Raw genomic sequence first — 12,264 nt, forward strand, 5'->3', positions numbered from 1 at the left:
CAGGGAAGGGCATCCCAGCATGGGTACCAGCGCTTGACAGTATGCGATGCATCCCCAGCCTCCATCCTAAATCACAATACAACAAGCTGTTCATTAGGCAGTATTTAATTAAGCAATATGGATCCTGTCTCGATATTTACAATCCCACTTGTTCTGATTTATTAGCAGGAGAGTCTCGTTTTTAAAGGCAGCAACTGTAAAGTTTAATACCGCTTGACTTACTGCGAGTTCCGTTTACGGCCCCGGGCCGAGGCACTGCAGTCCAGCCTGGAAGCTGGTGGGCTATTAAATCAGGCCTAACTGGGCATGCAGGCAGATGACTAGCTTTGTTACAACCAGTTCAGCAGCTAATTGCCCCAGTCTGGATTCCCACATTTAAGTCAATTCCTTGTCGTTTTTCCAGGGCCGTGGCAAAGAGTGGATAAGTTCAGTGGTTGGCATGAAGGCACTGGTGGTGATGAGAAGGGATAGCGGCTTCAAGTGGGGGCAGTCACAGAGCCCAGACAGGCACCAAGTGTCCCAGGAGGAAAGGACTAGTTTGTAAGAGGCCAAACTCTGAGATGGTGCATGCCATCTGCAGGGGTGCTATGTATAGTGATGGATCCAAGATCAAGGGTCACCTGAAAACTCAGCCTCCTCCCCAAAACCCTTAGGCACCTGGAGTGCCCTGAGGCCACGTGGCGGCACAGCTTATGGGCTCTGTGATGGGGCAATCAGAGAGGAAGATGAGGACAGCGTGTAGCAGAGCCACACCCACTCTTGCTCTCAGCCTCACACAGGTCAGGTTCTTCTCTCTGCCCCAACACCATAGGTAGGGGAGCAACACACAGGTGGTGCACAGGAGCTGCTGCCCTCCTCAAAAAATCATTAGAGCACTTTTCTCCTCACAGCGTATTTATAGTGACCAAGAGTCCACTCATGGGCTTGACATGGACAGAAACCTCACTGGCAGTTACAAAAACGGCTATCTAGGGACAAAAACTGCGTGAAGATGTGATGGCATTCCTCCACATCAGCTGTTAGACATCACCCATGGCATGGATGAGCAGAGGAAAAGGGGTACCAGTACCACGAGCAGGATGATGAAGCAGCCCATTGCTGCTGTGCTGGGCTACCTGGATCCAGGCTCAGCATCCAGGGCTTGCAAAAAAAGTGCTGCAGTGAAACAGCCCCAGATAGGGAGAAGGAAGGTAGAAGTTCAGATATGAGCATCCCTGCCAGCAGTGACGTGAGTTTGCCTGGCTTCAGCCCTCTCCAAGCTGCTGGATAAGCCTTGGTCAACATCTATTTTTCACTGCTGTCCACTTCTCCCCAAGCCTGCGGCATTCAGTCCAAGCTCAGAGCTCCCCCAAGGGAGGACGAAGAGGCAATGCACGGAAATGCGGCAAGCAGCACGGGGCTAACGGCACGTTCCCTGCTGCCCCCGCTGTTATCCCTCCCCAGCAGCTGGCGGTCCTCATCAGAGACCCAGGGCCGAGATCCACAAGGGGTCAGGCAGAAGCACTTTGTTCAAAGGTTTTATTGGTCAGGGGGGCTGTACTCTTCCATGGGGCAGGCAGCACTCCCAATCCCACCAGTAATGCTGGACTAGTAAGGAGGGACCACCCTTTATTGGTAGTAGGAGGATGCTGCAGAGATGGAAGACAGACTAGAATTGGGAAGACAGGAGAAACAGAACCACCATTGCAAGGATTAGAACTGGGGCAAAACCAGTTCCTGGGCTGAGCCAAGTTGCAGATAAGAGTGCTCAGAAGTGACATGAGTTCCCAGGCCTCAGTTTTTGCCATCCCCAGCTGACTGCACTCACTGGCCTCACGGAACACAGCCAAGACCTGGCATCACTGCTCACCATCACATCTCCTTGGCCTTTTGCTTGTAGTGCACCTCGGGGAGGCTTCTCAGGCGCTCAGCTGCCTGCAGGGCACAGCACAAGCAGCAGCCAGCAGCTGGTCCTGGGGATGCCTCTGGCACAGGACCCTCTGCCACCCACAATCCCCTCCTAAAATGCACTCACCTGCTCTGGGGTGAGGTCCCGCTGTGCCTGTGCCAGCATCTCATAGCCCACCATGAACTTACGGACAGTGGCAGAGCGGAGCAGTGGGGGGTAGTAGTGGGCATGGAGCTGCCAATGCTTGCAGTCTTCCTCCAGGTAGGAGCCCATCGGTGCTCCTGCCAGGGGTACAGCCACTGTGTGAGCCCCAAGGAGGGCACAGGAACACGGATAAGGGTTGCAGCAGGTCCCCAAACCATGCCACTCACCATGCCAGCCCATGGAGTAGGGAAAAGAAACTTCGAAGAGATTGTCATACTTGATGAGCAGCCTCTTCATGATGGAGGCCAGGCCTGCAGAGAAGTGCTGGGGAGTCACATCTGGAATTGGCAAGCCTCCTCAAAGGGCAAGCAGCACACTCGGCCTTTGGGGAGTCACCATCAGCACTCCCCACTGGGTGAGCACTGATGACAGGCAGGAGGGATGCACTTTCCAGTTCCCACCCTCCCCATCCATGCAGCTAGTCTAAGCAGTATGGCAGGAGAAGGACCCACTCCTTATTGGCTAGAACCCCTAAAGTAATGGGCACCACATGCTTTGACTCAAAAGGAACACCAGTCCTCCTAACAGACACACAGCCATTGTCCTGGCATAACAGGAGCTCCAGTCCTCATTCCAAGATGAGCCCAGCAGCCCTAGACCCCAAGGGGTCATGGACCCTCCATCATCAGCAAAAGCTGCCACAGAGTTGCCTCCTCACGAAGGCTGAGCCCAAAACACACAGACAAGAACTAACAAGGTGTGGATAAACTCACTGTCCCTCTCGCCCTCGCTGAGGTCCTGGAGGCGGCAGACATGGCGGCGAGGCAGCAGCAGGGTCTGGTAGGGCCAGGTGGCCCAGTATGGCACCACAACTAGCCAGTCCTCATTCTCCACCACCAGCCGCTCCTGCAGGACACAGTGATCCACAGAGATCACAGCCTTAACACCCCAGCAAAGGGTGCTTAAGGAATCCTCCCTACTCAGGGGCCATTCATGCATATCCAGCTCCCAGGGATGGGATTCCTCAATTTGCAGACTCATAGAATGGTTTAGGTTGGAAGGTACTTTGAAGATCATCCACTTGCAACCCCCTTGCCATGGCAGGGACACCTTCCCCTAGACTAGGTTACTTAAGGCTTCTTCCAGCCTGGCTTTGAACACCTCCAGAGAGGGAGCATCCATAAGCTCCCTGAGAAACCTGTTCCAGTACTTCACCAACCTCACAGTAAATAATTTCTTCCTAATATCCGGCAGAAACCTACCCTCAAGCTTTGCTCCATTCCCTCTCAACCTATCACTACAAGCTCTTGTAAGAAGTCTCTTCCCAGTTTTCTTGTATGCCCCTTTCAGGTAGTGGGAGGCTGCTATAAGAGAGATGGACAAGTGCCATGTTCTCACCTTTCGGTGCACCTCCTGCTCGGCGTACTCCAGCAGCATGGGCACACCATGCTGGCTCAGGTGTTGCCGCTGGGTTCGATCCTCCAGGCATGCCTCATTCGGGAGGAAACTGCTGGCCCACACCTGGGAGGAACATTTGGGCAAGGGGCTTGGCTACCAATACTCATTTGCAGGGTGCCCCAGCCACACTGTCCAGCTGCGAGTGTGTGCTGCCATCAGGTGGAGAGTCCAACATGTGACAGCCACAAGGGACAGTCCCCAGACAGCGCGGTGACAGCACACGGGATAGCCTCACTGCAAAAACCTTCGGGATGAGAACAGGGGGATTTACATCCCCTTCTTCCTCCTGGGCTTACTGTAGGTTTACCTACAAGGAACCACGGCTAAGCCAGGTCATTGGTGGTACGGCCTCACCTGGCAGTGGGGGTGCGGGTTGGAGCAGCCCATCATCGCTCCTTTGTTCTCGAAGATCTGTGGAAGAAGAGGTGCAACTAGAGGGTCCCAGCCCCGGGGTCCCTGCTGCAGGCTGCGGTGGTGTCCCCATCACACCAGAAGAGCATCCCACAGGAGAGTGGGATGCTCACATCTGCCGGAAAAGGCTCAGCAGGGCATGAGACTGGCACACGCATCTGCCGCCAGCACACTCATCCCTGGCCTCCCACATCCACCTGAACCCCCTGGGCAGGGAAAGAAGGGCAGCTTCCACCAGTCCCAGACCTGCACCCAGGAGTAGGATGCACCAAGCTCAGCAGCCAGCTCTGCCCACTTGTCGATGACAGCCCGGATCTCTGCCAGGGACATAAGCGGAAGTGTCAGGTCTGACCAGGGGTGGAAGCACATCACCTTGCTGCAGAGGAGACAAACATGGCTAGGACTGCAGGGCATCTTCTGGCACCCCCACAGCCCTACCAGGTCACAGTGGAACAGAGGGCAGAGATGAGACCCACAAAATGCTCCCGAAACAGAACAGACATGCACACAACTGGCAGCACACTGAGAAGCGCAGGCTCAGCTTGGCTCCATCCCACAGGTCCTGCTGACACTGCAACCCAGGTGCCCTGAGTCGTGGGGGTACTCACCACACACCCCGGGCTGCTGCTGCTCGAAACAACGGGTGACCACTGTCATCTGGGAAAGGACAGAGATTAGGGAGAGGGTGCTGTAGCAGCACCTGTGTCTCTCCAGGTAACCCTGAAGAACTGGGGCAGCAATCTGAGGCTGTGGGTCTCCCGCAGCCTGCTCTCCCCCAGTGTGTTACCAGGCTCCGGGGCATCAGGCTGCAGCGCGGGGAAGTCATTCGGAAAGACAAATGTGCCCTCGTACTGTGGGTTCACCTGCCAGGGCAGGAGACAGAATCAGGGGAGGACAAGGTGGTGGGGGTAACCTAGACTCCAGGATCCTTGGTGGTACCTCGCCGTTGGCCCGGGTGGCCCCGGGGCAGAGAGGGTTGTTGGGGTCCCAGCGGGGCACATCCTCGGGGGTCGGTTTCTCCAGCTGCCCCTGCCAGGGGCGCTTCACACGGTGGGCAGACACCAGCACCCAGTCGTCCCGCAGCGGGTTGTAACGAGTGTGCTGGTGCTCTGCGCAGGGGAAAGGAACAGAGCGTCAGCGGGGCAAGGACGCGGGGTGCCGACCCACCGCGGGCCGGACACCGTCCTCGTCACACTCTCCATCCGCGGGTAACTCTGTAAGACAAACTGCATCCCTTCAGCTTCACCCTTTCCTCCCCGTCTCAGTTCGGCTGTGGAGGGTGTGTGTCCCCAATGCCATCCCCCTTCCCCCCGAGCAGAGAGCGTCTGCGCAGCTCCCACTGTCTGGGGCTGGGCTGGGGTCTGCAGGAAGGCTACCCGAGCCGTACCGCTGGCGCGGAAGCGGCCTCCGCACTTCCCTTCCTGCCCTGCCGCCGCCGGCTCCATGGCGCCGTGCACCCGGAAGCCCCGGAGGCAGCAGCGACGGCACCGCCCTTCAGGACCGTCCCCTTCCACCCCGCCGCGCCGGCGCACAGCTGCCCGCGGCTGGGCATGGCGTGGCCGCGGCGGGGGCGGTCCCGCTCCCCGTCTCGGGGGTGGCGGGGCGGAGCGGCGGCGGGAGGCATGGGGCCGGCGGGGCGGCGGGCTCTGCGGGCTGGGCTGGCGCTGGGAGCGCTGGTGCTGGTGCTGCAGGGGCTGCGCGGCTGGCTGGCCTCCAAACGGTACGAGTTCACCCCCGCCGAGATCGCCCAGCTCGCCCGGCACCACGCGGGTACGCGGCCGTCCTTGGGGACGGGGCCCCACCGGCCATAGAGGGAGCGGGAGCGAGGAGGGGCCGGGACGGGGGGCGGGAAGCAGAACCATAGGTGGGGCGAGGGGTCGCAGCGGCCTGGGCTGGGGAAGGGGCGCGCAGCGAGGATGTGGTATCGAGGAGGTTCCCGAGCAGTGACCGGGTTCGCGAAGGGAATGGAACTGGGGTCGCGGAGGGGCCGTGGGGCTGGTACTGAGGCAGAAGGACCGGTGTGGGGAAGAGATGAGTACCGAGGAGCTTGCAGGAAGTGGGGTGAGGGGGACTGGAGTGAAAGAAGGATGGGGAGCCTGCCTGGGGCTGAACTCGGTGTTTAAGGCTGCTCTCGGTGCCAGGTCGGGGATCAAAGTCCAGGTGGGTCACGGGCATGACCGACCCCACAGCTAAGGCTGGAGGGAAGGGAGGGCTGGTCCTGTAGAGCATAAGGGTGTTCCGTCGCGGCAGAGGAGCTGTATGTCACCGGGGCAGGGACACTGGCATCTTGCTTGGGTTCCTCATTGCCCCGTACCTGGAGTGAGTTGTAGGGCTGGATTGCTCAGTACCATGCTTCCTTCATCGCAAACTGAGGAGGCAGCAGTGCCAGGTAAGCAGCTGTGCGGGCTGGAGGTCGGAGACATCTTCCCTGAACAGATCTGTGTAGGGATATGCTGGGACCCTGTGGCTGTGGAGGAGACTCAGGGAAGGGGAGGCAGCAAAGCTTTCTGTATGCTATGGACTCTCAGTGACTCTGGGTGCTGCAGGGCTGGACCATGAACTGGCTTTCTCTAAGATCATTGTGGAGCTACGGAAGAAGCATCCAGGCCACATCCTGCCAGATGAGGACCTGCAGTGGGTGTTTGTGAATGCAGGCGGGTGGATGGGCTCCATGTGCCTCCTGCACGCCTCACTCACAGAGTATGTGCTGCTGTTTGGGACAGCTGTCGACACCGGGGGCCACTCAGGTAAGCAGAGGGACAGTGCTGGTGGGCAAGTGATACCTCTGAGCTCTTTCCACTCTACTTATTCAGGTGCAGCTACCCTGGCCATGGTGTTCCCAGCATGGGGAGGATCCTGCTCTGTTTCTTTTATGAGGAAAACAATGCTGGGAAATATCCTCTGCATGAGGATCAGCCCCACATTGTCCTGCAGCACCTGCAGGTCTCTGTGGATGCCATGACATGTAGCCAGGATTCTCTGCATCCAGCTGGCAGATCACTATCTGGCATCACATCTCTTGGTGTTTCAGAAGGGACTGAGTGCCAAACATGCGGGAAATGATGGTGCTTAAGAACACTGAGTAGCCCAAGCTGGTGTGATACAGCCAGTTACACAAGCAGCATAAATACTAGACCTGGCTTGCACTCCTGCATGGGCTGAGGCCCTGGGGCTACCATACTTACCCCAGAGGGCTGCTTCGTGGCTCAGACCTGAACTCAGGAGCTGTCCACAGCAGGGACACACTAAGCCAGTGACACATGTTCTCCCACAGGTCGATACTGGGCAGATATTTCTGACACTGTTATCTCTGGGACCTTCCGGCAGTGGAAGGAGGGGACCACCAGAAGTGAGATCTACTACCCAGGTAAGAACAGCAGCTGTGGAGTCCAATGGGCATCATCCACAACTTAGTGCTCAGCTGCTCCAAAGCCTGGTCCTCCGTTTTTGTGGAGCCTCTCACAGCTGGCAGAAGCCAAGAGTTCAGGATGGGGCAGTCTGTGTCCCTTAGAGGCACATCCTGGCATCTTACTGGATGCCAGTAAGAGAAGAGTGAGCAAGACTGGGGAGGGTCTAGAGTGCTTAGCTCTGCAGATCCCAATCCTACCTGTCTCCTCTTTGGTCACTGGGGCAGCTACTGGGAGCTATGATGGTTGTATGTGTTGACAGGAGACACCATTGTGCACCAAGCAGGGGAGGCCACATCAGTGCAGTGGAGTGCGGGCACCTGGATGGTGGAGTACGGTCGCGGCTTCATCCCTTCTACACTCGCCTTTGCCCTGGCTGACACCCTTTTCAGCACTCAGGACTTTGTCACCCTCTTCTACACCCTGCGTGTCTATGCCAAGGGCCTGCTCCTGGAAGCCAATGCCTTCTTCAGCACCTGGGGCTGCTGAGACCAGCTCACAGGGGCACGCAGCCAGGGACAGCTGGCTCCTTTCCTCCTAGCCTTCCTCCATTTTCCTCCTCCACCTTCTCAAGCCCAGGCTCTAGCAGAGGCAGCAGGAGACACCCTGTGCCTCCTTCAGTTTGCTCTATCCTTCCCCATGGGCCAGCTGGGTGCTAGGACAGAGGGACCATAGTGGTCACAGCAGTACAGACTGCCAGTTCTCTTTACTACCTGCCTCCCCCCTCTTTTGATCAGGGCCGTGTCCTGCTTTTCCATCCCTAAGGCTTGGAGTGGCCTTGCAGGGCATGTAAATCCCTGTGTGCCTTCAGCATGCAGTATGAGAGGGGCTGGAGCTGGCTGTTCCCAGGCTCTGCAAAATTTCTGCAGTTCCTGAGATCACCAGGAGGAGGATGCCACCCTCAGGGCAGGGTGCGCTGTGTGAGCTGGGCCAGAGCACCCATTGTAAAGATCAGCCACGATGTTCCACATTTCCCTGGCAGTCTGACAGGGCTGCAGTCAGCACAGGGTGCTGTGTCCAGCTGGCAGCATCTCCTGTGGTTCCATCTCCGCTGATGCAGGTTGGCAGCACAGACTGTCACTCTGGCAAGGGGCACAATCTGTGCTGGGACTTTCCAGCAGTGGGGGGATGCCCAGCCTCTGTGCTGGAGGTCCCTCCTGGTTTCCTGTGCGTCATGTGCCCTTGGGGATAGCCAGAACTAGAACAGTCCTTTTCCCACAGCCCCTCTCTGCAGTTCCCCGCCAAAGGGGGAGCCACCGTCTGTCGCCTTAACCAAGAGCCCGTTCTGTTTGGCCTCGGGGCTGTGCACATTCCTAGTGTCTGTGGGTGCCCAAACCTGTGTACTAGCCCAGGATGGGATCTCACCCCTCAGAATGCTTCCCCTAATTGGGAACTGGCAGCCCATTTGGTTCCCAGTGCAGTCCTGGGTGCCAAGGCAGTGCTGCAATCCCCTAACTGAGCCTGTCTGTGGACACTTCTTGCAGCCCTGTGGCTGGACTCTTGGGGGCTCGCTGCTTGGTGGAGGGCTTTCACTACTGTGCTGCTGCCAAATGTGTGTCCCTGGCCATCAGGCCTGTAGCATGTTGCACCTCCTGCACTCTGGACTGTCCCTGTTCTGCTGATTGGCAGCCCCACACGTGGGCTACTTCTGAATTTGCCAGCTGGAAAAAACGATACCAGTAATAAAATTTGTTCATCCCACCCACTTGAGTCTCTGAGAGAATCTCTGGAGCATACTGATACCCTGCCATGAGGAATAGTACTGAATCTGGCCAGCACTGGGCTCAGAAGGAGTCCTGCTGGCAGCTGCAGACAGCTGGGTGAACCCCTTGAAGCCAGCATTGCCCCATCTGGGAACCTGTGAGCTATGGGCTGTGATTTTCGGCAGGCTCAGCCCCTTCTCAGCTCCCGGAGAATGGCAGGAGATGGTGCTGTTACTCCTCACAGCACTGGAGTCTCTGAGGACCAGAATCCTGGGCTGTTGCCAGGGCCCTGCTTCTACAGGAGACCCAAGAGTCTTGAAGGCTCCGTTCTTTTTAGAAGACAATTCTGATGCTGGGCATGTGGCCCTGAGGGTGGGTGGGCACTGATGTAGGAGGTTGGTGGCTCCAAGAGGTTTACACAGGTGCATACAGGTGCACCTTGCAGTGTGAGAACACGAGAGAAACAGAGGGTGTGCAAGCTGTGCGTGTGTGCACATGCTGTCAGGTCACATACATGTGTGTGTATAGGTGCAAGCAGGATGGTTTTGTGTGTCTTGGCAGGGCAGCTGGCCATGTGTAGGTGTGTGTATGCATGCAGGCAGAAGAGTTTGCAGGTGAGTGTAGGCAGAGCAGTTGGAGATTGCACACGTGTTCATAGGCAGAACAACTGGGCATCTCTGCATATCAGAGCACACCTATGAGCACTCAGGCACACACAGGTAGGAGATTTTGTGCATGCCCATATGTGTAGGCAAAAAGGTCATGCACACATGCAGGTGAGACAAGTGCCCGTGTGGGTGAGGCATGTGCATGGCTGTGCACAGCCCACGGTGTAGAGACCAGCAGGACATGCAGATACACATGTGCACACCTCTGTGCCTATGGGCAGGCTGTGTGTGTGCATGTGTGTTCCCATGGGTTGCAAAGCTGCCCTGGCTTCACGCTGTGCCCATTCCCTAGGGTTTAGCAGGGCCCTATAGAGAACATGAGCAATCCCATGCCGGGCTGCACTGGAAGGCGCTAACTCAGCAGCTCGTATCAATACTACTCCACTTACAGCGAAGGCCACGTAATGAAAATCCAATGGGCACGCTGGTGGGAGTAAATAAGTATGCCATTAAAATGAGAAAATCAAAGCTCTGGACAGGTCTTTTCTCTTGCCCATTGATTTCTTTTATTACGGAAATATTGCTGCTAAATAACATTAGTGTGAACAATCTCAGCAGTGTTTTCTGTAGCACCCATGTCAATAACTCCATCACGGGTGGGGGATCCCTCCCCACCCTGGCCATGGGGCTGGCCCAGGCGAATGGCAGCTCCACAGATAACTTCCTCACCATTCCCAGCTAAGCTGGGATGTGCCCAGCAGAGAACCCAGGCACCACGGGGAAGGCTTGGGCAAGTGCCACCGGGTGGAGCTGGGCTAGGACCCAGAAGCTGCAGCTGCTGTGCTGTGGCTGGAGTTGTCCCTATCCCAGCACTGGGCAGGGACAGTGCCAAATATTCAAGGGGCCCAAAGAGTAGTTCTTCCCTTCCAGACTGTTAAGTAGCAGGCAGACTGAAATGAGACCTGAATAGAGTATCCTGCACATCCTTGCTGCCTCTGCTCTTCCTCTCCACTCCTCCTCATCCATGCCCAAGTCTGTGCTGCACTGAAGCAGTTCCATGTGGCTTGCCATAATTTGGTTTACACTAAGAAATTGATGGAGACTCCTCAGCAATCACCCAATGGCAGCACAGTCTTAGTCTCAGGGCTGGATCTAGCATTGAAGCCATAGCCTCTCTTCATTGGCTGCCCACAGCAGTTATCCAGCATCCTCCAAGGTACCCATCAGTGGCAGGGACATCCCTGCAGGGCTGAAGAAAGTGACCAGGACATAGAGGAGATATGCACCCTTTGATACCCAAAGAATAGGTGGGACCCTAGGGCACATCATAGGACACACCTTGTGAAGTAGCTGGAGATGGGCAAAGTGACTCAGCCACAAGCACCTGCACTGTAGGTCTGGCTCTGTCCCAGCCCCATCAGAAGCAACCACAACTGGTATCTCCCTGGAGCCATCACCAGAACAAATGCACATCGCTGCCCACCAAACACCTTCCCCCTGCAGCTCATTCTATCTTGCTGTCCCTCAACATGGAGTGGGTATTGATCAGCTCAGAGGATCTATCTCCCAATTCTTCCTGCGGTATCTCTCTGCTCCAAGTATCTCTCAATCTGCTCTGCTGTCTACTGTGCCCATCTATACCTCCAGTATCTATCTGTGCCGCCTCCACTGCAGCCATCGATAGCCATTTGTCTGGGGGATTTCTCTTTATCTTCAGCTAGGAGCCTCACCAGACCCCAACAGCACAAAGATGCTGAGCAGCAGAGTGAAGGGGACATGGCCCTGCTTGCTCTTCTAGGGAGAGCCTTTGTGACACACGTAGAGCTCCTAGAGCTGCTGTGAGGCTCTAGGGAGGAACTAGGTTGTGCTGACCCAGCAGAACTGGTTTCCTTGATGGCTCTGCCCAGGGTGATGAGACACCTCATATAGACTTCCATGCCATCACTAAGCCACCCTATCCATATCTCCCATCCCTGGGTCCTATGTTGACCCAAGCACTCCTACCCTCTGCCTTGGAGATTAAGAGCTTCTCCAAACATCTGAGTTCCTGCTGGGCCATGGAGACGTGGCATCACCATCACCATGTCTGACTCATCCCCTTCAGCCTATTCTTCATCTCTGCCTCTTCCCTCACCCCAGTGTGCAAGGGACAGGGTACAGCCCAGAGAGAGAATGGCAGGAAGGGGAGCTGGAGCCATGTACAATGGGATCCTGTGAAACAGGTCCTGGGGGGCAGCTGGCCCTGAGAGTCCCTCTGAAATGGGGCTGGGTGGTACCTTTTCTGTGGCAATTCATCTGGAACATCGTCCAGTCACAAACAAACTGATGCTCACAGGGGCTGGGAAGCGCTGGGAGGTCCCTGACCCTGCAGCAGTGGGATGGGATGCCCTAGCCCAAGCTGCAGCTGTCCAGCCCTGAAATGAGACAGCTGACAGCTAATTTATCTCCAGTGCAAAGATAAACAGTGCCCGCGGGCCCTGTGAGGTCAGGAGCTGTCCTGCTCTCCCAGGGAAGGAGCTCATTTTTCCAGTGAAGACTCTCTGGCAAGGGTGCTGTGCCATGCTGGGTCCTGCCAGGAAGTCAAGGATCCCTGATAGTCACCAGTGGCAGGATAAAGGGCAGTTTATCCAGAGATGCTCATTGAG

General features: G+C 56.6%; 2 protein-coding genes across 3 annotated transcripts; one reads left to right on the top strand and one right to left on the bottom strand.

Annotated features, from left to right (window-relative positions):
* Nucleotides 1-1,501: 1,501 nt before the first annotated feature.
* Nucleotides 1,502-5,420, bottom strand: GALT (galactose-1-phosphate uridylyltransferase). Of its 2 annotated transcripts, XM_064176453.1 has the most exons (12): nucleotides 5,289-5,420; nucleotides 4,841-5,010; nucleotides 4,689-4,764; nucleotides 4,510-4,558; nucleotides 4,148-4,277; nucleotides 3,845-3,901; nucleotides 3,431-3,553; nucleotides 2,806-2,938; nucleotides 2,260-2,343; nucleotides 2,015-2,169; nucleotides 1,850-1,914; nucleotides 1,502-1,648 (listed from the first exon to the last, which is right to left on the bottom strand). In XM_064176453.1, the coding sequence occupies exons 1-11, from the start codon at nucleotides 5,344-5,346 to the stop codon at nucleotides 1,852-1,854; spliced, it is 1,098 nt and encodes a 365-aa protein (XP_064032523.1). In that variant the 5' UTR covers nucleotides 5,347-5,420; the 3' UTR covers nucleotides 1,502-1,648; nucleotides 1,850-1,851. The 2 variants fall into 2 exon arrangements, with proteins under 2 accessions (XP_064032523.1, XP_064032522.1); XM_064176452.1 differs by having other exon boundaries at nucleotides 1,502-1,914.
* A 93-nt stretch (nucleotides 5,421-5,513) lies between these two features.
* Nucleotides 5,514-9,013, top strand: SIGMAR1 (sigma non-opioid intracellular receptor 1). Its single transcript, XM_064140449.1, has 4 exons — nucleotides 5,514-5,671; nucleotides 6,448-6,648; nucleotides 7,176-7,268; nucleotides 7,571-9,013. Exons 1-4 carry the CDS (start codon nucleotides 5,524-5,526, stop codon nucleotides 7,795-7,797), a joined length of 669 nt encoding a protein of 222 aa, XP_063996519.1. The 5' UTR covers nucleotides 5,514-5,523; the 3' UTR covers nucleotides 7,798-9,013.
* The last annotated feature ends 3,251 nt before the right edge of the window (nucleotides 9,014-12,264 follow it).

This window comes from Pogoniulus pusillus, chromosome Z, assembly GCF_015220805.1.
Source record: "Pogoniulus pusillus isolate bPogPus1 chromosome Z, bPogPus1.pri, whole genome shotgun sequence".
In the NCBI taxonomy this organism is placed as follows: Eukaryota; Metazoa; Chordata; class Aves; order Piciformes; family Lybiidae; genus Pogoniulus; species Pogoniulus pusillus.